Source organism: Physeter macrocephalus, chromosome 11 (genome assembly GCF_002837175.3).
Source record: "Physeter macrocephalus isolate SW-GA chromosome 11, ASM283717v5, whole genome shotgun sequence".
In the NCBI taxonomy this organism is placed as follows: domain Eukaryota; kingdom Metazoa; phylum Chordata; class Mammalia; order Artiodactyla; family Physeteridae; genus Physeter; species Physeter macrocephalus.
This window is the reverse complement of record NC_041224.1, coordinates 65,627,047-65,652,965: the sequence shown is the minus strand read 5'-3', so window position 1 is coordinate 65,652,965 and position 25,919 is coordinate 65,627,047. Positions and strand designations below refer to the sequence as shown.

At 47.0% G+C, this 25,919-nt stretch overlaps 1 protein-coding gene across 3 annotated transcripts; it reads right to left on the bottom strand.

Moving 5' to 3' along the window:
- Nucleotides 1-18,714: 18,714 nt before the first annotated feature.
- Nucleotides 18,715-25,148, bottom strand: ISLR2 (immunoglobulin superfamily containing leucine rich repeat 2). Of its 3 annotated transcripts, none has more exons than XM_055088112.1 (3): nucleotides 24,939-25,148; nucleotides 23,843-23,956; nucleotides 18,715-22,404 (listed from the first exon to the last, which is right to left on the bottom strand). In XM_055088112.1, exon 3 carries the CDS (start codon nucleotides 22,394-22,396, stop codon nucleotides 20,153-20,155), a length of 2,244 nt encoding a protein of 747 aa, XP_054944087.1. In that variant the 5' UTR covers nucleotides 22,397-22,404; nucleotides 23,843-23,956; nucleotides 24,939-25,148; the 3' UTR covers nucleotides 18,715-20,152. The 3 variants fall into 3 exon arrangements, with proteins under 3 accessions (XP_054944087.1, XP_023984628.1, XP_007110893.2); XM_024128860.3 differs by lacking the exon at nucleotides 24,939-25,148 and adding an exon at nucleotides 24,540-24,548; XM_007110831.3 differs by lacking the exons at nucleotides 23,843-23,956; nucleotides 24,939-25,148 and adding an exon at nucleotides 23,620-23,660.
- Between the last annotated feature and the right edge of the window lie 771 nt (nucleotides 25,149-25,919).

The window sequence follows — 25,919 nt, the reverse complement described above, 5'->3', positions numbered from 1 at the left end:
TGCTCCATTCAGCTGCTCCTCCCCTACCGTCCCACTGCGGAACAAGAAGATGCTCTGTCAGAGTGGGTTGGACCAGGCAGAGGTCAGCTGTTTGGAAACAGGCTAGGCCACCAGACTACAGGTTAGCTACAAGTGAGGTCAGTGGGAGGAGAAAAGTAAGCCCCAGCCTGTGGCCTGATCACAGAGGGCCCACGCCAGGTGACGGGGAAATATCTCTTGCCGTTAATAATTACATTGTCTCTAGCTGTTCTAGGAACAGCTCAGAGAAGGAATAATCAGCTAAAATGGATTTAAGTGATTTTTTTCATTTAAATCAAGTAAAGGGGAGAGAAAAATCCATCAAAATTAACATCAGAGCATAAAAATGCATGGAGATGGGTGTTTGCAAAACCTCTCCGTGGGGAAAACCAGTGATTGGGGATGTTTAGTGACTAGGGACATTCACGTGTGCCCAAATTGCTTTGGACAAATCTGCTTTTTTGCCACAGAGGAATGCTGGTTCAGTTAGACAATGTCGTTTTTCCATGCCTCTCAGAGTTACAGACACCAAGGGGTTGGTGGAGATGTGGGATTTGTCAGAGGACAGATATGGGATCCAGAAATAGTCCAGAGTCAGTTAAGAGTGAAGAAAAGATAAACAAGGCCTGACAAAGCCACCAAGGGAATGGGGACTCGCCTTAGCAGCAGCTCTGGGGGAAGGGTGAACAGATTTTAGCCCACGGGGTTTTGTCAAGAGCAGCTGAGACTAACAGACCAGCTTCCTGCCTCAGTCACTGGGTTGGGCCAGGCTGCTCCTGAAACACACATATGCATCTAGTTGCAAGAAGTTGGAGACGGTAAACATGCAGAAAGCAAGGCAAAGGTGACAGGGAACTCAAGTAAGTGGCAAAAATGTTTGCATCTCTAGCTATTGTTTTGGCTTTACGTGAGACTGTCAGCATTAACCGTGTGACTCCACTATTGTCACGCAGTCACTGTCTCCTTCAGGAGCAAGGACTTTAGAGATCTTCTTCCAAACGATGTAGCTCTTTTAAGTAACAAAATTTCCCACTCTGTGACTATGCATATTTCCAAGGTAGAGGATGTGTTTCCAGATCTCTGGTAGTTACAACTGTGAACAGGCAGAATCTAGCTTCTAGGGCAAAGAGGGACGAGGGACCAGGCACCAGGTCTCCCAGTCTCCTTCTCTGTCTCCTGAGTTGAGCAACTGTTTGTTCATTCATTCATTCATTCATTCATCCATTCAGGAAACACATATTTAGTACATCACGTTTCAAGAGCAGTCTAAGTTCTTGGAAAGAAAAGTAAGGGGACTATTCCTTCTGCGCTTAAGGAGTATACCTTCCAGGTTTCTGATGTTACCCAGGTTTTTGGTCTCAGCAAATGATGACTATATCTTGTCAAATAAACACAAATCCACGGGCTTCTCCAGTGGCACAGTGGTTAAGAATCCTCCTGCCAATGCAGGCAACACAGGTTCAAGCCCTGGTCAAGGAAGATCCCACATGCTGAGGAGCAACTAAGCCCATGCTCCACAAATACTGAGCCTGCATGCCACAACTACTGAAGCTCGCATACCTAGAGCCCGTGCTCCGCAACAAGAGAAGCCACTGCAATGAGAAGCCCACGCAATGCAGTGAAGGGTAGCCCCCCCGCTCACTGCAACTAGAGAAAGCCTGTGCACAGCAACGAAGACCCAACGCAGCCAAAAATAAAATAAATAAATTTATTAAACAATAAATAAATAAATAAATAAATAAAATATGCAGTTTAAAACACACACACACACACACACACAAATCCAGACTTAGGTAAGAGACTTAGATAGAGACTTTAATTAGAAAGACTATTGCAATAGGGAGAACACTCCCATCTCAGAAATCTGCAAATGTCTTATAAAAGAAAACCCTTTTATAGTGTAGAGGAGAGGCAAGTATAGATAAGCAGAATCTTTGGAGGGAAAGCTGAACATGCAAGGGGAAATACCAGTGAGGTTTGGCAGGAAAAGTGTTCCGTTGTGGTCAGGCAATTCTCAGGAGAGGCTGATGGTGGGGGACATATCCCAGTGTTTTTGTGCTTGCTCGAGCTTGGGGGAAATCAGGGTTCAGGGCCCTGGAGTGAAGAGAGAAGCCTGCCTAAAGTGTGGTCGGGTTAAAGCAGAGGTTAACCAAGAGGCAATTGTGGACCCTTGGTCCATCTGCAGACACTTTTGATAAGTGTCGGGTGGGTGGCCGAAGTCCAAGACCAGTGCTGATGAGCTGCCCTCCTGCCATTTTCCAATAACCATCCACTCACACACCCACACACGGACAGACCCATAGGGCTCCTATCCTGTGGTGATTTTGATTGCTTTACTCTATATTTTATATTTTTCTAGGCCACAAGCAGTAGCTTTGCTTCCAATGGGTAAAATTCAACCTAGTTATCCCCAAAGCACACCCTATAGCCAAAGAAAATGAGGAAACAGGTTCAGATGTATTCTTCTGCCTCCTGTATAGAAAAGTCAGAAGAATGAGAATAGAATTTGTAACTTTCAAATCATGAGAAGAAAAATAAAATAAATAAAACTTGACCAATCTAACAAAAGGCAAGAAATAAGGAGGGGAAAAAGGCAAAAAAAGAGAAAAACATGGTAGAGAGAAAACTCAAAATAAGGTATTAAGAAGAGATATGAACATATCATTAAGTACAATAAATTATGAACAATTTGTTATCAAAGAAAAGAAAGATATTCAATCTGGATTTTGAAAATCCAGTTACATGTAATTGTGTGATTTACAAGTGTTCAGTTATCTATTGCTCCATGACCAACCACTCCAAAACTTAGTGGTTAAAGACAAAAATGTTTCTCACAATCTTGTGGGTTGGCGATCTGGGCAGTTCTGCTGGTCTTGCCTGGGATCACTCATGCGGCTGCTGCCAGCAGACAGCTCGACTGGCGCTGGAGAGTCTGGGATGTCCTCAGTCTCTGCGTGGCGGTTGGTGGTGGCTGTCGGCTGGGCCTCCTCAGTTCTCTTCTGCGTGGCATCTCATCCTGCTGGAGGTTGGGTGGGGCTTCTTCACAGCATGATGATCATGGGGTTCCCGGCGGGGGAAAGAGGGAGCTGCAAGGCCTCTTAAGACCCAATCTCAGAAGTCACAGGTCACTTCTGCCACATTCTATTGGTCAAAGCAGTCACAAGTCCAGCTCATGTTGGTTGGTGTTAGGAGTGACTGCAGGAATATCTGGGATCAGATTAAGAATGTATTGAGCTGGGGATACATTAAGTTTGGGTTTGGTGACATATATATGTTTATGTGGTTTTCAGTCACTTCCTTATGCAATTGTGATTGCTCACATCTGATTGTAAAAATGATGTTTGGGAATACTCCCATCACCCACTGGGCCAGCTTACTTGGCACTGTGACTGGAAGGTGAAAGGCCAAACATTTTATCATGATATGAATCTGTTCTATGGCATCTGGCAATTACATATGTGGGCAGAAGAGAAAAAACAAGGTTTGAGATGTATGGAGCCAAAAGCTGGTCTGTGGAAAATTCTTCCCATCATCAGACTTATAAAATTGTAAGAAAAGAGTTCAGTTCTCACTGAAGCTTGGTCAACGCCAATGGTCAATCTTGTCAGGAATATATTCAATATCGCAAAATAGACCAATACCTTCCAAATACTAGGAAAATAATCTCAAACTTAGAATTCCATACCCAGCCAAATTATTGATTAAATGTCAGGGCACTCTTCTTTTTTCTTTTTGAGTGGGAATCACATGAAACGGAATTTATCAGAGTCCCTGTGTCTGTGGGACACAAAACTATAATAGTATTATAAATGTCAAGTCCACTCATGTGAGGTCGTGTGTTTTATGAATCGCAACTAGAAATAATAGAAAATGAATTTTGATCAAACACGCCACAGGAAAGACTGAAGTAACTTTTTATTCTCTCAATGGGAAATGTAAAATGTTACAAAATCATAACCACTATGAAGCACTGGTGGCTTTGGAATGTGTGGACTTGGCCAGGCTGAACTGTTCCCCAGAATTCCCTTTCTTATATGTCTCCATTTAGGGTGACCACAAGAGACATTTAGGAGGGAGATTTAGAGAGCAGGAGGGAAGCAGCAGCTACTTTGTAGCTCACACACATTGCTGCTTTCCAGCTGGCTCACCTCCTTGGTGTGGGGCAGCAGCCGGGCAGGCAACTGCTCCACCTTCCCCTAGATCCTCTTCAGCATCTGCAACTCCTGAGTCAGCTGTGTTTTTAGCTCTGCGAGGTACAGCACCAGCTTCTCCCACAGGACATCTACACCATCAAGGTTGGAGACAATTCCAGTCTGTCCTTGTGGGTCCCAGCTTATGCTCTTGGGTGCCAGCTTGTCCTTGCTCTCCCCGTTTACATCCAACTTCCTTTCCACCCTGCCTGCCCTGCAAATTTCATGCTCCAGCTGCAGATGCAAAGGCAACAGTCATATAAAGCATGTTTAACCAGCTCCCACAGTGTGCAAGGTCAAAGCCCTGTAACAGATCCATAGATAGATAGATAGATAGATAGATAGATAGATAGATAGATAGGTAAGATACATATATGGACAGTTAGATGATAGGTGGATGGATAGATAAAAGATACATAGATGGATAGATAAATAGATGATAGATGGATAGATAGAAAGAAATTTTTCCTTCTAGTGAGATTGACTTCTGATTGAACCTCAACTAATGCAGAAGCCATCAGAGACACAACTAAAATTTCAGGAGGAAAATTATTATAGAGGTATGTCATAGAGTTTAATGTTAGACTAATTTCCTGGATTTTGTGATGTTTGTGGTATTAGTTACCATTTTCAAAAACTGCAATTTGTAGTGATTTCTTTTCTCACTCTAAGTAAGTATTTTCTGTCATATTTAATTTTGTATAATTATATATCTTAGGCCCCACGAAACCAGGATCCTTTCCTGCTTCTCTAGAGAATGTGCTCCATCAAAAAGAAGGAATAAACCAAAAAGAAGAAGACAGAGGATCCAGGAAACAGGAGGTCTGACATCAGACAGGGCAAATTGGAGGATGATGGTGCAGGGAAGTGCCAGGATGGCAACTGTGCAGCAGGCCTAGGGAGCAAGCAGCCTGGATGGGAGCAGAAGGAAGGAGGGCTTCAGGGGAGTGTCTCCAAGAAAAGAAAAGAAACTGACCAAATATCTCGCCTTTAAGAATATACTGAGAGAAAATGTATATTTCTGCAATAAGTTTTAGGGTACAGTAAGAGAAACAAAGAAAATAATCAAATGAAAAAAAAAAACCCAAGGTGGGCTTCTCTGGTGGCGCAGTGGTTAAGAATCTGCCTGCCAATGCAGGGGACACGGGTTCGAGCCCTGGTCCAGGAAGATTCCACATGCTGCAGAGCAACTAAGCCGGTGCGCCACAACTACTGAGCCTGCGCTCTAGAGCCCACGAGCCACAACTACTGAGCCCATGTGCCGCAACTACTGAAGCCCAAGCTCTCTAGGGTCCTCATGCCGCAACTACTGAGCCTGCGTGCTGCAACTACTGAAGCCCGTGCGCCTAGAGCCCGTGCTCCGCAACAAGAGAAGCCACTGCAATGAGAAGCCCACGCACCGCAACGAAGAGTAGCCTCCGCTCGCTGCAACTAGAGAAAGCCCGCGCGAAGCAACGAAGACCCAACGCAGCCAAAAAATACAGCAAAGGTAATGATCAGCTCCAGGGAGAACAAAAGCTTCTACAAGAAGAGAAATATAAGCGTAATTAATTACATGAACCGGCTGTGAATAATGTTTGGGTAATTATCATAATTGTAAACACTGAATATTGATTTAGGCAAAAACTATAATTTAATCATATTGGAAGGATGGGGGGGGTGAGAGAAAGAGAGTTTGTGAGAGAGCTAATTCTTCAACTTCCATAGACAGTCAATAAGTAATATACAAAATTGAAAAAATAACACAAAAGCATTTTTTTAATATGGTGGGAAATATTGGAAAAAGTAGATGAAAAAGTTGAAAGTTTTTGCCTTAGGGAACTGAAATCAGGACAATTTTTCATTATAAGTCTTAGAGAATTATTTCATTAAAAAATTTTAATAGAAAAAGATACATTAGGTGTATACTTTTTTAAAAGCAGGAGTTGCGATATTAACATCAGAAAAAAATAAAATTCAAAGCAACCCACATTAAAAAAAGCAAGGAGGGCTTCCCTGGTGGCGCAGTGGTTGAGAATCTGCCTGCCAATGCAGGGGACACGAGTTCGTGCCCCGGTCCAGGAAGATCCCACATGCCGTGGAGCGGCTGGGCCCGTGAACCATGGCTGCTGAGCCTGCGCGTCCGGAGCCTGTGCTCTGCAACGGGAGAGGCCACAATAGTGAGAGGCCCGTGTACCACAGAACAAAAAAAACAAGGAAACTATTTTATATTAATACATGGTATAGTCCACCAAGAAGATATAAGGGGCATAAACATGTATGCATCTACTAATACAGCTTTGACAGAAGTATAAGGAGCAAACAAATCTACAATCAAAGTGGGAGAGTTTTAACCATCTCTCAGGAGATCAGATCAGATAGAAAATAAGTAAGGCTATGAATGTTTTGATAATAAATAGCTTGATGTAAAAAGTTACCTAAACTATTTTACCCAGTAATTGGAAAGTACATATTTTCTTCAAGAATACATTAAGTTTTCCCCCCAAATTAAAGATTTTTAGGCCACAAAATAAATCAATAAAATTCATGAAACAGAAATCATACATGACACCTTCACAAACCATATATAATAAAATTAGTTGTTTGTTGTTGTTGTTGTTTTGTGGTACGCGGGCCTCTCACTGTTGTGGCCTCTCCCGTTGCGGAGCACAGGCTCTGGACGCGCAGGCTCAGCGGCCATGGCTCATGGGCCTAGCCGCTCTGCGGCACGTGGGATTCTCCCGGACCGGGGCACGAACCCGTGTCCCCTGCATGAGCAGGCGGACTCTCAACCACTGCGCCACCAGGGAAGCCCCAGTTGTTGTTTTTTTTAAAGAATAGCCAAAAAAAACGATAGCAACAACAACCACAAAACACCTACTTGAGAAATTTTCAATACACTTAGGAAAACTCTTGAGTTAAAGAGGAAATTCAAACTGTAATTACAAACTTTTTTTTACCTTGGTCAAATATTTACATAACATAAAATTCAACCACTTTTAAGTGTACAATTCAGTGGCATTAAGTTCATTCATACTGTTATGCAACCATCACCACTATCCATCTCCAGAAGTTTTTCCATAATCCCATACTGAAACACAGACTTTTTATAAGAATAAAAACATGCCATAGAAAACTTGTGGAATTTGTCTGCAACAATATGCAGAGGATTTATAACCTTCAATAAATTTATTCAAAAGCAAAAATTTTCAAAAATTAAGCTTCAACTCAAGGAGCTAGAAAAAACATAAACCCAAGGAAAGTGAAAATGGGTAAAAAGAAAAATCAGAAATTAATGAACTAGACAAAAAAAGTAGTAGAGTTGATCAGCAAAAAACAAAAGCTGGTTTTGTTTGTTTGTTTGTTTTAAGCGCACAGCTTGGGAATCTAATAAAAAAAGGAGACATAAATAAACAACATTAGGAGCAATAATGAGGACTTGATCGTGTGGATAAATAAATACAAGAATTGGCTATAATAACAACATTAACATATCACAGAGAAAATCCCAAGGAATCTACAAAAAATTCTTAGAATAATAACTGAGTTCAACAAGGTTGCAGAATGTAAGACTGACACACACAAATCTTCACATTTTTATATACTAATAATGAACATGTGCAAACCGAAATTAAAAACACAGTACCTTCAATGATCACCCCAAAGAAAATGAAATACTTATGTATACACTGAGTAAAATATGTACAGAATCTGCATGCTGAAAATTACAAAATGCTCATGAAAGAAATCAAAGACAACTGAAACAAATGGAGAGACATATCATGTTCATGGATTAAAAGACTCGACATAGTAAAGATGTCCATAAGTTTGATACAATTCTTATAAAAATCCCAGTAAGGTTTTTTTTTTTTTAAACATAGACAAGCTTATTCTAAAAATGTTAGGGAAAGGAACAGCCCCTAGAATCATGACAAGGAAAAGTAAAACGGAAAAAATCACTCTACTTGACACTAAGTACAACTGTCTAGCTACAATAATTCATAGAGTACAGTATCAGTCAGTGGAAGGATAGATACATAGATCAATGGAAGAGAATAGAGAACCCAGAAATAGACCCATTCCAATATGCCCAACTGATTATGCGGGCCTCTCACTGCTGCAGCCTCTCCCTTCGGAGCACAGGCTCCGGACGCGCAGGCCCAGCGGCCATGGCTCATGGGCCCAGCCACTCCGCGGCACGTGGGATCTTCCCAGATGGGGGCACGAACCCATGTCCCCTGCATCGGTAGGCGGACTCCCAACCACTGCGCCACCAGGGAAGCCCTGCCCAACTGATTTTTAACAAAGGTGCAAAAGCAGTTCACTGGAGGAAGGATAGCCTTCTCAACAAATGGTGTTGGAGCAATTGGATATTCACAGGCAATGGGCTCTCCTCCTAAACCTCCCACTTTATACAAAAATTAACTTAAAATGAATCATAGATGTAAATGTAAACCTATAACTAGAAAACTTTGGGGAAAAAATAAAAGAAAATCTTCAGGAACTAAGGCTTGGCAAAGAGTTCTTCAACTTGACAGCAAAAACACGATTCATAAAAGGAAAAATTGCTAAATTTGACCTCATCAAAATTAAAAATATTTGCTGTATGAAAAACTCTGTTAAGAGGATAAAAAGAAAAACTACAGTGTGGGAGAAAATATTTGCAAGCCATATATCCAACAGAGGACTACTATGTGGAATATACAAAGAACTTTCAAAATTCAACAGTAAAAAAACCCAAAAAATCTAATTAGAAAATGGGCAAAAGACATGAACAGTTAGCTAAGAAGGATATGTAGATGGCACATAAACACATAAAAAGATGTTCAACATCATTCACCACCAGGGAACTGCAAATTAAAACCATACAATGAGATATCACCACACACATATCAGAATGACTAAAATAAAAAATAGTGACGGCACCAAATCCTTGTGAGGATGCAGAAAAACTGGATCACTCATTGCAGTAGGAAAAATAATGGCCCTCCAAAGACATATATGCCCTAATCCCTAGAACCTGCACATATGTTAGGTTACATGGCAAAGGGGAACTAAGGTTGCAGACGGAATTAAAATAGTTAATCAGCTGACTTTAAAATGCGGAGATTATTCTGGATTATCTGGGTGGACTCAATGTGATCGAAAGGATCCTTAAAAGTAGAAGGGCACAGAAAGAGACACAGAGATATGATGACAGAAGTAGGATCAGAGAGTCTAGAAAAACACACACATATATGTATGTGGTCACCTAACCAATGACAAAGGTGCCAAGGCCTTATACTGAGGGGAAGATCATCTTTTCAATAAAAGATGTAGAGTCAACTGGCTATCCACATAGAAAAATATGAATCTGGACCTCACCTTACTCCATACACAAAAATAACTTCCAGATGGCTTGTAGATCTAAATGTGAAAGGCAAAAAATAATGCTTTTAGAAGAAAACATAGGAGAATATTTTCATGATTTTGGGATGTACAAATATTTCTTAAACATGGTCCAAAAAAGTTCTAACCATATAGAAAAAAAATCAATAAATTGGAATACATTAAAATTAAGAATAGTTTTCATTAAAAAAAAAAAACCACATGAAAAGAGTGAAAAGAGAAGCCATAAAGAGGGAGAAGACATTTTAAATACAAAGGCTTCCTATCCAGAATATATAAAGAACTCAAGGAATCAATAAGAAAAGGATAGACAACCCAATAGAAGAATGAGTAAAAGACACTTTACATAAGAGGATATCCAAATGGACAATAAATAAGTGTTCAACTTATTAATCATCAGCGAAATGCCAATTATAACGACAGTGCAATACTGCTACACATCTAACAGAATATCTAAAACCCAAAGCAGACAGCTCTGAGTGTTGATGAGGACTCACTGCTGGTGCAAATGTCAGTTGGTACATATTGAAAAACTGTTTGGCAGTATCCACCAAAGCTAAGTATATGCACACTGTATTGACTTGCAATTCTTTTTTTTTTTTAAAGGAAGTATTCCCTCTGCTTTTTTTTTCTTTTTCTTTTTAATTGGAGTGTAATTGTTTACAATGTTGTGTTAGTTTCTGCTGTACATCGAAGTGAATCAGCTATATGTATACATATATCCCCTCCCTCCCTCCCCATCCCACCCATCTACATCATCACAGAGGACCAAACTGAGCTCCCTGCACTATATAGCATGTTCCCACTAGCTATCTATTTTATACATGGTATTGTATAGATGTCAATCCTAATCTCCCATTCATCCCACCCTCCCCTTCCACCCTTCCCCGTGTCCACATGTCTGTTCTCTATGTCTCTATTCCTGCCCTGCAAACAGGTTCATCTGTCCCGTTTTTCTAGATTCCATATATATGCACTAATATACGATATTTGTTTTTCTTTTTCTTTGCCTTGCAATTCTGCTCCTATAAAAATGTACAAATTCTCCAAAGATATATACAGGAAAGTTTAACAGCACTATTTCTTTTTTCTTTCTTTCTTTTTCTTTTTTTTTTTTTTTACAAAACTAAACAAACTCTCAAAAAGTTTATTCATATTAATTTCTTTTAATTTCTTGGAGTACAGTTGATTTACAACATTCTGTCAGTTTCAGGTGTACAGCAAAGTGATTCAGTTATATATATACATATATCCATTCTTTTTTAGATTCTTTTCCCATATAGGTTATTATAGAATATTAAGTAAAGTTCCCTGTGCTATACAGTAGGTCCTTGTTGATTATCTATTTTATATATAGTAGTATGTATATATAACAGCATTATTTATTTTTTTAAAAAATTTATTTGTTTATTTATTTATGGCTGTGTTGGGTCTTCGTTTCTGTGCGAAGGCTTTCTCTAGTTGTGGCATGCGGGGGCCACTCTTCATTGCGGTGTGCAGGCCTCCCACTATCGCGGCCTCTCTTGTTGCGGAGCACAGGCTCCAGACACACAGGCTCAGTAGTTGGTGGCTCACAGGCCTAGTTGCCTGTGTGGGATCTTCCCAGATCAGGGCTCGAACCCGTGTCCCCTGCATTGGCAGGCTTTAGATTCTTTTCCCATATAGGTTATTATAGAATATTAAGTAAAGTTCCCTGTGCTATACAGTAGGTCCTTGTTGATTATCTATTTTATATATAGTAGTATGTATATATAACAGCATTATTTATTTTTTTAAAAAATTTATTTGTTTATTTATTTATGGCTGTGTTGGGTCTTCGTTTCTGTGCGAAGGCTTTCTCTAGTTGTGGCATGCGGGGGCCACTCTTCATTGCGGTGTGCAGGCCTCCCACTATCGCGGCCTCTCTTGTTGCGGAGCACAGGCTCCAGACACACAGGCTCAGTAGTTGGTGGCTCACAGGCCTAGTTGCCTGTGTGGGATCTTCCCAGATCAGGGCTCGAACCCGTGTCCCCTGCATTGGCAGGCAGATTCTCAACCACTGTGCCACCAGGGAAGCCCTTAACAGCATTATTTCTCATAGCCCCAAGCGGTTGCATAAATGTCCATCAACAGTAGTACGAATAAATGAATTGTGGTATATTCACATGATGGAATACTGTACAACAGTGAAAATGAATATATGCAATGATGTGGATGAATCAATCTCACAGACACTATAAATACAGGCAAAACTAATCTATGATGTTAGAAGTTAGGATAGAGGGGGAAGGGGAGTGACTGGAAGAGAGCATGGGGAGGCTGCTAGGTGCTAATAATTTTCCTTTTGTTGACGTGAGTGCTGGTATACATGCTTTCGCTTTGTGAAAATACATTTCTGTATGCATGTTATACTTCAATAAAAATCTAACTGAAAAAGAATACATCTTCTGACATGCCTCAAAAATACACAATGTGAAATGAGCAAAATACAAGGAAAAATACATAAATCCACAATCATAGAAGGAGATTTTAATACATCTTTCTCAGAAATTAATAGGACAAGCAAACCAAAAAACTGGTGAGGAAATAGAAGATGTAAACAATAAAATTAAAAAACTTGATCTAATGAACATATACTCATGAACCCAACAATTCAATAGTAAACATTCTTTTCAAATATATATAAACATTTACAAAAATTAACTACATACTATTCCTCAGAGCAAGTTTTAATAATCAAATACCCAACGCCATACAGTCCTTATTCTCTGAATATAATACAACTGTTAGCATCAAAAACAAAAGTGGCGGGGAAAAATACATACATTTGGAAATTTAAAAGCACATGTCTAAATAATTCATGGGTCAAAGAACAAATCTCATGGAATAAAATATTTAAAACTAAATGACAATGAAAACACTCTCTGTCAAAAATTGGGAGATGTTAAAGTGGCACTTAGGGGGTCATTAATAGCTATAAATGCATATATTGAAATGAACAATTAAAATATATTAAAATGAAGAAAGTTTAAAAATTAATGAATTAAGAATGGAACTCAAAATGTAAACACCGAGAGTTGTATTGGTCTGATTCAGAGGGAGCCTGCGCCACGAGTCCCTGCAGCGCTGCTCAGAGAGAAAAGTATGTCGTTGGTACCAACAGGATCCTGGGCAGCCTCACAAAAGAGTTCCGTGCTCCACTGTGGTGTGAAAGCAGCAAAAGACCTTTGTGCAAAGCCTCAGTGGAAGCTGAGCCCTGCCTGCAGACCTCCCAGACTTCATCCTAGCAAGCACCACCATCAGCCAGGCTGGCCCTGGGCCACAGGCTAGCTCCCTCTCCTGGGAGCACCTCTGCGCTGAACTGTGCTTGGTCCCCTGTCTGACTTGCCCCAGGTGACATTTGTTCTTACAAAACCCTGGGACCACAGTAGCTCAAGATGGAGGGGAGTAGAGCCCTAGACCCCTGGTGGGGTGTGGATAGTGGAGGTAACACCCTTCACATGCACTGGGGGAAACTGAACTGAACCAGATGGAAGCTCCCTGAGCTGGGGTTGTGTTAGACACTGCTTATATTTTCATACAGATACATACATGTTTACAAATACATGCAAAAAAGGCCTGAAAAGTTACATGCTACCCCAGTAAGAGTGGTTATCACTGCAGAGAGCTCTGAGATTGTGGGTAGTGGTCAAGGGGTTTCAGTTAATCAGCATTTAATTTAGGGCAAGAATGCATTCATATGTCACTTAATTTGTCACTTTAATTTCATAAAAATTCTTTCAGAATGAGACTGGATGGTTTTCATTGGATGGGGTACTATAAATAATGCTATTTTTCTATATACTTCTGTATTTTTCAATTTTCTATTGAAACACTACCAACAGAACTCTCTGTGATGATGGGAATGTTCTATCTCTCTGCTGTCCAATATACAGTAGCCGCTAGCAATGTGTGGCCATTGAGCATCGAAATGTGGCTAGTGTGACTGAGGAACTGAATTTTTCATTTCATTTCATTTTAACTAAGTAAAATTTAAATCTAAATAACCACATGTGGCTAGTGGCTGCTGTATTGGACAGTGTGGATCTATAATGACGTATTACTTTGTTGCTTTATTTCCAAGGGTTATTTTTCCACTTTTAAAAATCGAGGTATAACATACAATAAAGTGCACAAATTTTAAGTTTGTAGCTTGATGAAGTTTGACAAACCACCACCCAGATCCAGATATGAAACATTTCTTGCACCTCCTTTGATCGTTCCCACTCCTAGTCAGTGCCTTCCAATACTATTCTGACTTCTTTCACCAAAAATTAGTTTGACCCGTACTTGAACTTCATGTAAATGAAATCATGCATTGCATATTCTTCTTTCACTCAACATTATGACATCCGTGCCATTGTATGTAGTTGTAGCTTTGTTCTTTTTCGTGGTTTTTTTTTCGTGGTTGTGTGGTATTCCATTGTATGAATATACCACAGTTTCCACTCCCTACCCCCAAATCTACTCTTGGTGAATAGTTGGGTTATTTCTAATTCGGGGCTATTACAAATAAAGCCACTGTGAACATTCTTGTACTTATGTCCACCAAAAGACTCGTTTGTCTTTGGTGGACCTAAGCGTTCATTTCTATTGGGTATATGCCCAAGAGAGAAATTGCTGAATCACAAGCTATATGTATCTTTACTTTTAGTATACTGTCAAAATTTTCCCAAAGTGGCTATAACCATTTACATTTAGTCATGCATAACTTTTATAATTGGGGGGAAGCTATTTTGAGAAATGAGAGAGACAGCAAGAGAAACCCTTTTTCTAGACAAACTCCATAATTAGCAGCAAATTTAGCAATACTATGTAAAATATATCTTCCCTCGCTTAAACTGATTTATATAAGTATTGGGAGGGGGTTTGGCTTGGTGTCTAAGAGCTCTGATGTTGGAGTCAGATAACCGAAGTACAAACCTCAACCCTGCAAATCACAGCTGTGTGACCTTCAGCAAATGACTAACCCTATCTGCTCTTTGGTCCCTTTGCCTGTAAATGGAAATAATAATATCACCTCACAGGATTATTGTAAGGATTAATAAAATAATGCTTATAAGTTCCATAGTATGTGTCTTAAATATGGTAAGAGTTCAATAAATGTTAGCTACTATTGGTATTATTTGGTTAATATTTTTATTAACATTTGGTGACCAGTAGCATTTTTAGCCCGTCTTAATACATGATAGGCCACTTTTATTACAAAGCGTTGATAATTAATTCTCCATTCCCATTCTTTCCCTATTTCACCACTGATCAATTCTTATGAAGTTCCTATCTGAGCTCTATGATTGTGGCAGTTTTTCTCTCAAATGGTTGGATGCCTAGAATGGCTTTTAGACTCAATTTAAAGACCAGTTTGCTCGAGTGTTGCTAAGAGAAAATGCATCTAATTTGCCAAAACCAAATTAACTCCTAATACACAAGGGGAAATGTTTAAGCAGTAAACAGTTGATAAAAATATAAACACTTTTATTCTCCTTATTCCATGTGGGCTTAAACTTAATTATTGAACTTACATTCACATGTCCAGACAAAGCATATGCAATTAGCACAATTTAAAAAATCATACCACCTTCAAATTACCTAAATTACTTCAACCAATGGATGATACAAAACCTTTCCAACTAATTTAACCCAACAAGTCTTCCCATCATGGGGTCCTTGGATGGCTCTTTTTTGTTTTTTTAATACATATCAAGTCTCATGAGGAATACTGGCCATATTTTGAAACAAACGCTAATATTGTAAGACATTTTATAATTCAATCTCTTTTATATGCCAGTCACAGTAGATCTTTCATTTTCAATATAATGTTATTCTCTATTGAGTCATAAGGCAAAATCTTGTCATTGAACACATATGCATGGGTGGGAGTGTTGTAAATGCAATCAATTAATTGACACATTACAACTGAAGTGGCTCTGCTTGCTCCATCCTCAATTTTCCAGAATTTCTCTTCTCAATATCTTTATGTTGGAGATTTACAAGGCAAAGGTATTTGTTAGGTCAGACTTGGCAATTTATGGTCTCTACTTGGGGCCTTTCTTATATCGTAGTACCTGGGCTTGGCTTTTTCAGCAGAAAATGCATCTAATCCCTAAAAGAACAAGGTCTCCCAGTTTCTTTTGCTCAGTGCTCTTGCAGTCATGGTTCTTTCTCTGCAGATGATGCCTCCTGTTGTGCAGACAGAAGGTTCCTCTTTCCCTGTGGAGTGTCTCATAACTGGGGCTCTGCTATTAACAAACCTGGGGCAAGGCAGTCATAGCAAGATGCTACCTCCCTTTCCTCTATGTACCAAAACGCATCATTCTGATATCCCGGAAGGAAAACCAAGATTAGCATCACAACCAGGGAATAGCAGTCCAAACATTTACTGACCCAAGTAATCTTCAGAGATGTTAGCTTTAGTTGTGGTTGTTATTCAGGTGTCATGGGCAGGGCTGCATTCCAGACACAAAATCAGGAAGCAGAGGACCCTACACCAGCTGCTTCTTCCTCAGAGAAGCCCTGCCTCCCTTTGTCCTTTTATTAATGGACTTTCTCGAATGATCTTCAAGATGGTTCTCATTCCAGCTGATCTTTAGGAGACACTTGTTGGGGAGGACTCCTTTCAAATCACCTTTCTGCAGACAGTTTTCCAATCTGATTCAAGGCCACATCCTGGGCATCTGGTTTCTGTAGCTCAAAGAATTACTGCTCCTGATAAATTGCTCTGAGTTCCAAGGCTACTGCTGTCATATTGCATTCTCTGACCATTTTCCAGGTTCCCTCATACACATTCAGACTCTCTCTCTCTCTCTCTCTCTCTCTCTCTGTCTCTCTCTCTCTGTCTTCAACCCATTAGACTCCATTCCCATCCACATAAGTTTTATGACAAAATACACTGGAGAGAGTTAGCTAGCACAGCACCTGAAGCATATAGCAGAGGCTCAAAAATGTGCATTGAATGAAAAGCTTTGGAGCCCTGAAGTGAGGGTTGGAGGTGGGGATCACATCTCCGAGCCTCTGCAGGTTCTCACAGAGCATGTGCCAATTGCAACATCAGGCCTGGGGGGTGGAAGTGAGGAAACACATTTTAAACTGCTCAACAACTGGTTCCTTGGCAGGAGGGAGTGAATAGTGAGTCCCCATGTCTGCATAAATATAAACTGAAGTTGCACAACCACCTGATGGGGACTGTGTAGAAAAGAATTAAACCTCAAGTGGGTAGTTGAATTAGTAAGTCTTCAGTGAACCTTCCAACCCTGGGATTTTATAAGAGTCCTTGAGGAAGAAAAAAGGGAGAGGCAGAAAAAAAGAGAACAGAGAGGAGAGAAGGGGAGGAAATGAAAGAATAAAATTTAAAAGGAGATAAGAAGGAAGGCCAGAGGCTGGGGACCATTCTGTTCATGAGCCAAACATTCGGACAGAAGCCACAGAGTTCCTGAGAGGGCTGGTATCTCAACGGGCAGTTGGCAGAGTGTCACAGCACCATGGTCCTCAGCCTCCAGCACCCACCCATTCCTGTCCTATGGGCCAAGCCTTTGGGCCTGGCCTAGTCCAGGGAGCGTGAGGCCGAGCAGAGCAGTGACGTGTTCATTAGAAAGCTTGGCCTGGGACAAAGAAGGGGCAGAACTCTCAGCAACTCTGCACAATCCCTTGGGGGCACTCAGGATCCTAGGGGGTCTCCAGGAGGGTTCTCAATCCTTAGGACGGGGTGGAACACGAAGGAGGCCTTCCCTCTACCCCCTCCTCCCACGAGGAGAGGATTGGGTGGGACGGACATTGGTAAGCACTCACCAGCCCAGCCAGGCCTGTGCCCGAATGCAACTGTGTGGGTGGCTTCCTGAACCACAGGAATTGGGCCAGTCCCTGCCCCCTGCTCAAAGGCAGCATTTGCAGATAGAACAAAGCAGCCCTCTTCCTAAAAGATATTTCTGAGCTATGTCCCTGACAGTGGTGTGGGCTGCAGTGGTGCGGCTTGGGCTGTGATCCTCAGAGGGGAATTTTTCTCAGAGACAGCTTTGCTGGTCTGGGAAGGGAACCTGGGCTCTGGCCCTGGGAAATGTCCCAGCTACTGCCTCTGCCAGGAGACAAGCTAGGACAGGATGCTGGGTGTCTGGACCTGGGCCTGGTCCCCAGACTGGCCTGGTCCAGTTAGGAAGACCTGCTACCCACAGAGAGGGTGAGGGATGAGGAGAGATTAGAAGCAGGAAGAAAAGAGAGTAGAGATGGACTCTTCACCTGCCCCCCTCATTTCTATTCCTTTCCTCTTCCACCAATCTACCTGGCTGCTCCTCATCCCCTGGGGGGATTCAGCTGAAATACAACCGGCCCAACCCTAGCACTGTAGGCTGGACAGGAGCATCCACTTTGGATCTCTCTGTCTCTCCTGTTCCCCACCCAAGAAGTCCCATTTCTAGGACTATTAAATCAGTGTGCTTCCAACCCTGATGGTACATGTGCACCCACCTCAGCCCACACCAACAGTCACACGCCCTGCCAGATGTCCATGCATCATTCACAGAGCATCATCCCTCAACACACACACACACACGCACACGCACACACACGCATGGCTCCTGGGCTAAAAGCATCAGTTTGTTCTGTGGAATCAACCTTGCCGATTTCCCCCTTTGCTGCTCTCCATCATTTGCCTGCTCTGTAATTTGTGTTCCTTGTGACATCTTTTGTGCACAAGTCTTGCCCCTATGCATCTTCAGAGAACCAAAGCTGGTGTTGAGACACAGAAACTAGGCAGTTCTCATACGCACAGCCACACCCCATCATAGTGACAGTGTCAACCCAAGGAGGATTGTGCACTCGCACACACACACACTCTGGAGCTCCCCGCGTTCAGTCTGCAGAGAGCCACCCCTCCCTCTCTGCAAGCCCTCCCCACTCACTTCCAGCCTCCCCCATCCCACCTGGTTTGCCCCCTCCATCCCGGAGCTGGAGGCACCAAGAGCAGGCAGCCGGTGTAAACACCTGGTAAAATCACAAGACAGTCAAACAAAAAAATCACACAAAGGATCCCAACGGGAGGATCCTATGGGCTCCTTCCTTCTGTTGTTTCCTCCTGCATGCTCCAGGCTTCCTCCCTCTGTCCCCCGACAAAGAGTCACCAAGGCCAGTTCAAATCGATTGTTTTATTGACTGTTTACATACAGACGCCTTTAGAAAAGGGTGCGGACTCCAGGGGGCTATTCTGCCCCGGGCCGCACTTGTGCTGCGCTTCACTGACAGGGCTGGTCCCGACGACCCAAACCCCCCACCCCAACCCCTAGGCTTTTCTGCAAGAAAGAAAAAAGACCAGCGCCCGAGTCGCCGCGCCGTGTCCCCTCTCCCCGCCCTCCCTCCCGCCCGCCTCCCTACACTACCCTTGACACACTTTTACAGGACACAGACTTTTCTCCTACAGAGCACGCTCGTCTAGGACTACAGCCGCGCAAATGTTACTATTCTCGCGGAAGGAGGGGCGGGGCTGGGGGGGGCGCGCGGACCAAGGGGCTTTTCTCCCTCCGAATCCCGCCGCACGGCCACGCGCAGGCTTTGTGCGAACCGGGACGCTCGCCCCTCACCAGAGACCCGGTCCAGGAGGCCGGGGTTGGCTTCCGGCGCCCCTGGTGCTTCTCGAGCTGAGGTCTGGGCCGCATGCAGCAGCGGAAGCGGAGCTGTCGAGTCTCCAGAAATAATTGCCGACTCACCTACAACGAAATTGGCCCGGGACCAAAGCCGCACCCTCCGCGGAAACAGGGCGCGTGGTTTTGCGGCGCTTTAAGTTAGGAGAGAGCGCGAGAGAAGACGGATTCCCCCCATCCCCAGACACACACACACCCAGTTTTCCCAGAGGCTAGCAAGGGACTGTTAGCACCAGATCCGGAGTGTCACTGTCTTTGAAAACAACGAAAATATGAAAATCGGAGCGCGGAGCTGGAAAGCGCCGCAGGCACCCGGCTCGGCTCCAGCTGGTCAGAAGCGGAGTGGGGGACGGGGGACAGAAGCGTTTGGTTCCCAGTCATAAGGGGGCTTTGAAACTAAAAACTGGGGAGTTGCCACAGAATCCTGGCTTCTGGGATGTGCACCCCGGAAAGGGCGGAGTAGGGGTTGAGGCGGGACCCCATAGCGCTCCACGCTAAGGACATCTCCTGGGGGCCCCGGACTGACCCCCGAGCCACAGCGTGCCCATCAGATGTTTCCAAAGTCTCCTCCCATTTCCTCTGGCTTCCGAGCCCACTGTGGAGCGGGCTCGGGGCGGATTTCGCAGATAATTGCAGTGGGAACGGAGAGGCTTGGATTTCGCCTCACGGTCAGCGGGTGGTGTCTTATACAGAGAGGGAGGAGCGGGGAACTGTGCTCGCCATGGAGGGGAATTCAGCCCACGAGGACAATGACCGTCTTGGGTGGGACTGGTAAAATCGTCCCACTAGAAGTCCCCAGTAGTCAAGGTTAGGGGGTGGTAAGGGGGTGGCGTAAGTGAAAGTTGGGGGGGCATAAATCCTGTCAGCCCAAGGCTTCTGCTCCCAGGCACCCAAGGTGGGGGATGGGAATGGGCTGCCAGAGGGGCTGGGGGTTCAGCCCGCTGTCTGCCTGTAGTTGCCGTTAATCTCCTGGGCGATGTTGACCGCTTCGGCACCCAGGGGCAGCCGATCACTGTACTCGGAGCCCGCCTCGAACTCCTCTTGGTTGGCCTTGGACTGGGATTCCACCAGCGAGCAGGCCGCCAGGCTCTCCTCCCCCTGCAGGTCCCCACCTGGGTCCCCCTGCTCTGCTTCTTCGTCAAGGCCCTCCCCGGGGGTCTCCTCTGGCTCCTCGCCGCCCGCCTCGCCGCCTGCCGGGTAGCTTTTCTCGGACTCGAGGTAGGAGGCACGCGGGTCGAAATCGGCGGCGATGCGCTTCTCCATGGGATCCGGGGCCTGCGGCCTCAGGATAAGACGGTACGGCTTGCCCGGGTGTTTGGCCAGCAGATGGCAGCAGGCGGCGCCCAGCAGGGGCACGGTGGCCAGCACCAGGAGGAACACGCTCACCGCCACGATAACCAGCAGTGAGGGCAACTCTTTCTTGGTGGCGAACACCACTTGCACGTGGCAGGCCTCGCCTGCCAGCGCCAGGCACACGGAGTAGTTGGTGCCGGGCCGCAGGCCACGGAACCAGTAGGCGTTGACGCCCTCCTCTACACGCGACCACTGCACTGCTGCGCCGCCCCCCGCCGGGCACAGATAGAGCAGGCGCAATGGCCGCCGTCCGGGCCGCCCTGCTCCCGCAGGCCCGCCGGGCCCAGGGCCCCATCTTGCCGCCAGTGGCGTCAGCTGCACCCGCGCCTCGCGCTCCGCCACGTCCAGCGCGATGACGCCCAGCTCAAAGACATGAGGCTTGAGCTCGGCGCTCTGGTTGAACGCGTGGTTGGACACGTACCGCGAGGGGTCCCCGTGGCCACAGCGTTGCTCCTCCACCGGGTCAGCAGAGAGCTGGTCTTCCGCCTCTTCACCCTCCCCTGCCTCCTCGTCCCCTTCCGGCCGCTCCTGTGTCTCCCCGAGGACGCTAACCCGGCCCAGGCCTTGGCTTTTGATTTTGCCCTCGGGCTTGGAAGGTAGGACACTGTTGCCCCGGGTTTTGGCTGTGGACTTGCGCTCAGAGGTTGGAGCCTGCCCATCAGGGTCTCCCCCTGCGCCAGGAGCGTGCTTCGGGGGCCCTGCAGCTGCCACTGCCACACGAACTGACGTGGAGTTGGCACCCAGCTCGTTGTGGGCACGGCATGTGTAGATGCCTGCCTCCTTGGCACTCAGGAGGGGCACCAACAGGGAGCCGTTTGTAAGGGCCAGGAAGCGCGGGGTAGCTGGGGGCGCGGGCCAAGCGGGTGCTGGAGTCGGGGTTGGAGCCTCTGTCTGCGTTGGCCCATCCCCATCTCCTTCCTCCTCCCCGTCTTCCGCCCCGTCCCCGTCGTCCTCCCCGTTCAGGATCGGCGGCACTAACACTACGGTGCCCCCCGGGATCTGAAGTTGCCATTGCAGGCGGGGCGTGGGGTGTCCTTCGGCGACGCAGTGTAGCATGAGCGTTAGGCCGGAGCGCAGGGGGCTGCCCGGCGCCTCAGGCGGCGGCTCAACACTCAGATGCACACTGGGAGGTGCACAGGACAGGGCGGGCAGGCGGTGCACCGGCACCCCCTGCAGAGCCGGAGGAGAGGCGCACGCGATGGAGTCGGGCTCCGGTAACGAGACCCGGGTGCTCGCGGCCCAGGCCTGCAGCCACACAAGGCTGCAACCGCAGTGGAAGGGGTTGTGATAGAGTTGCAGATGTGACAGCGCGCTTAGTGCATCGAAGGTGCCAGGAGCCAGTGTACGAAGCCGGTTGTTGTTGATGCGTAGGGAGCGCAGGTCGGGCAGTGCACCGAGTGCGTCCCGGGGCAACGAGCCCAAGCGGTTGTGGTTCATCTTGAGTAGCTGTAGAGCGCTCAGGTTACGCAGGTCGCTCCATGGGAAGCTGGATATGAGGTTGTGGCTCAGGTCGAGGTTCTTGAGCTGGCTCAGCACCGCCAGCGAGCCCAGCTCCACGGTGCGTACCTCATTGTGCGCCAGCCACAGCGACGTGACCTGCGTGACGTCGGCGAAGGCCCCACGCCGCAGCACGGTGATCTTGTTCGCCGACAGACTAAGCGTGGTCACGTTGGCCGGTAGTCCTTCCGGCACCTCGCGCAGCTCCTTGTAGGCGCAGTCGGCGAATTGGTGCGCGTACTTGTCCACACAGGCGCACGGCTCTGGGCACGCTCCGGCCACTCCTAGCAGCGCCCAAGCCAGCCACAGGGCCCTCGAGGGCACCATCGCGGATCCTGCAGGTGGAAGCCGGGGGAAGAGGGGAGGTGACTCACTGAGCCCCAGCTTCCCTTCCCTATCCATCTGCCCCCTCCGTAAACCCGTCTAGGGCAGGTCCCAGGGCTGCGGTAACTTTCTCCTCTGTGCCCAGGAGCCTCTCTTAGGCACGAGTTGGAGCTGAGTAAAAGTCTTGGGATTCAATGCTTGCTCCCTCTCAGGGCCCTGACTTCCTTTTCTAGTCGCCTTGTACCTTGCTCTTTTTTTCTCTACCTATCCCATCAGCCTGGGGCTGAGCCCTGCACAGAGTGGGCCGCTAGCAGGTCTGCCCTGGGCTTTGCATCGAGAGCCCTGACTATGTTTCTAAGCCTTCGTTTAACTCAGTGAAAGGGATACATAGAAAGGGTATTTTTGTCCGTGACCGCCTGTCCTCCCTTGAACTCTTTGTCCCACGGCACATCACTCGCCCGCACACGCCCATACAAGTGCACAACAATACAAACACACGCCCAGGCACCTGCCATCAAACCGACAACTTCTGCAGGGGCTTAGGGGTTCACAACACATTTCCTAGACATACAAACACAAAGACACCCAGACACAGACACAATATATCCTGGAGACCTCATTGTTCTCTCAACTGAACACAGCATTTGTACAGCGTTCTCCACCACGGGGCAAAGTGCTTTTCTGTTCATTGTGAGAATTGACAGACACCAGGTCACAAGTCCTCACACAGACCAACCCACACACAGGGACACAGGCGAGCACTTGCGCCTGTACACAGACAGCCCTCTCAGACTGAAATCCCAGCGGATCAGCAAGTGCTGAGAACTTGCTGCAGGTGGCAAGAGGCTTGGGACCCGGGAAACAGACTCGTCAGGTCCCTCTTCGGCCGCAACTGAAGCCGCCTGCCCTGGGCTGCAACTCCTAGCAGGGGAAAACCAACAGGGCCCCTCGATCAACCTTCCTTCTGAGGAAGGAGGTCCTCCTCCGAGCTGGGACCAAGAGCAATGGAGGGAGGTCACTAAAGATTCTCGCTCCCCCCTCCGCATATTCCCAGACGGCTCCCATGGGGGCGGGGGAGTCCCTAGCCGATGGGTCAAGGGGGCTGCCACTAGCTAATCAAGTAGAAGGTTCAAGATTCTGCCTCTTTTCTGCAGCCCACAATGCCTGAGGACAATCCCCCCCCCCCAATAAAAGATTCGTATCCGCAGTCATACAAACGCACTTACAAACAGGTTCTCCGCTCCCACTTAGGGCTCCTGGCAGGTTCGGCAGAGCCCCTCCCACCCTCTGGTCTTTGGAACCCGCGTTCCCCACTCCCTCTCGCTCCGGAGGGAAGGCCCCTCCCCTCTTCTCCCCGGTCTCGCCTAGAGAGAGCCGGCAGGGTCTGGCACCCTGGACGGGATTTACCCCCATCTGGCTCAGCGTTACGGGGTGGTCTCCGCTGCTTACCCGCTGCTCGCCGACTCTCCGCGCGCTGCCCTCGGGCTGCAACCCCTTCTCCAGACTTGAGGTCGCGGAGCCAGGACGACAGCCCAAGGGCGCTTCCCACATCTGTTGCTGCGACTGTGGGGAAGATGGGGGAGAGGCAGAGAAAGGGACAGGTAAGTTGTGGACTCCCCTGGCCCTGAGGTCCCACTTCAGTTTTTCCTTTCGCCTCTGTTCCCCCCACCTCTCACTGGCTGCAGATTGAAGAGTCCTCGCGCGCTCCCGGGCTCAGCAGGGACGCGCACAGCCTCTCCCACCTCCCGCATCATCTACATTTGTTAAAGCCATAGAGACTCTTCCCCTGGCCAAGAGACGTTGGTCACAAAGGGGCGCCCCCACGCCCAGCGCCCCGGCTTGGCTCTTTCCAGTTCACCACACTCCCATAACCCTCGTCCCCCCCCCCCCATTTACACATCTGCAGACATTGTCACTATCCCTAATCACACGACTCCCTCCCCATTCGAACGCGTTGGCACAGACACAGACCCTCGCACCCTCCACACAGTCGCTCTTCATATGTTAGAATTACCCATCATCATGTAATAATCGCATCAATGTGTTGAGATCTCGCTACGTTCACACACATTTTCAAAGGCACACCTTCACCCGGGACGCTCAGCATTACCCCCTCCTGCACGCACACACATTCATGCGCACTCACCCTCACGCGCGGGTCCCGCCAGAGCCCGTTAGCTTTGCTGCTAATTGAATGCGAGCCTCTTTTACGCCCCGCAACACGTGAGACAAACCATCTTTGAGGAATTTGGGGGAAGGAAGAGCTCACGCCTGAAGGGGGGAAGCGTGTCTTTGCCTTAAAACTCTTTTTGCAAGGGCAGGCGGTGGCGCAGAGAGTCCTCGAGCGGGACCGGCTGAGCTGCGCGCCGCAGGGGTCGCGCGGACTCTTCCTTTCCGCACCCCCGCTGCTAGCCGCCTCCTCCCCGAAGCCACGTTCAACACGATGCATAATTGATAGTGTTAGCAGAGCGCCTCACCCTCCCTCTGCTATTTTTGCCTGGCTCTGGGCAGCTACGAGCCCTGGTTTCCCCAGCTCCCACCTCACCTCTTGCCAGTCCAACCCGAAGACTAGAACACACCGCCCTACCGGGCGCTCCCCTGCCCAGCCTCCTCAGGTCGACTCTGTATGTCTCGCCTTTTGTGGCTAAACCAGCGCTGGAAGCCCACCGCCCAGCTCGAGGGCCCGTGCGCACCGCTGGGTGGGGCAGGGCGCGTTGGTACCAGCCTCCGCTTCCAGGAAGCCGGCCCGAGCGCAGCCAAGTGCCTCGCCCTCAGGACTTGCCAGCTAGGGGCGAATGGGGCTCCGGGGCTGCAGCAGAAGGCGGTATGGAAAGGGATGGTTACAAAACGTCTGCTCCTTTTGAGCACTGTGGGTTGGAGACTTCAGGCTTGAGCATCTCTCTCCCTCCTCCGCCCCCGCCATCATCTTCACGGTCTAACGAGCAAACACACCATCAACCCCACACACTATCCCCCAAAGCCTCTGCGGCCTGATACCACCCTAATGTTTCACACCCTCACGCAACAACGGGCCTCAGCAGACTCGAATATTTGCTGTTCCGGACTCTCGCTTCCTGTCTCTGGCGAAACCCCGATATTTCTTTTGGCGACAAAGAAGTGGAAGCTCAGGGATGTCGAGGCATTTGTATAAAACGCGATTTCTGTTCCCCCTCAGTGCCCATGGCAGCCCTGGAGACAGAGTTGCTGACCAGAATCGGAAAAGGGGTGCAGGCTTCGGGAAACACGCAGAGCCCCTGCCTTCCCCGGTTTTTCCATAGACACTGAGCACTCCGGGCGCACGTGTTCCCCCCAGCCCTCACTCGGGCCGTGGCGGTCTCTGGAGGTGGATCGGTTTGGGGCCTCTGAGATCAATCTTCGGATTTCAGTGTTGAGCATTTTAATGAGCTGGGGAGGTGGGGGAGAGAGACGGGTGAGGAGCTCTGCCTCTAAAGAGACCACCCGATCGGGGTTCCGAGGAGCCTTTATAAATTAAATATGAACAGACTGGCGCACACACACTTCGCAT

Bases quoted from the DNA above. Each gene is read 5' to 3' on its own strand.
- ISLR2 (XM_055088112.1), bottom strand. From the start codon at position 22,396: ATGGTGCCCTCGAGGGCCCTGTGGCTGGCTTGGGCGCTGCTAGGAGTG.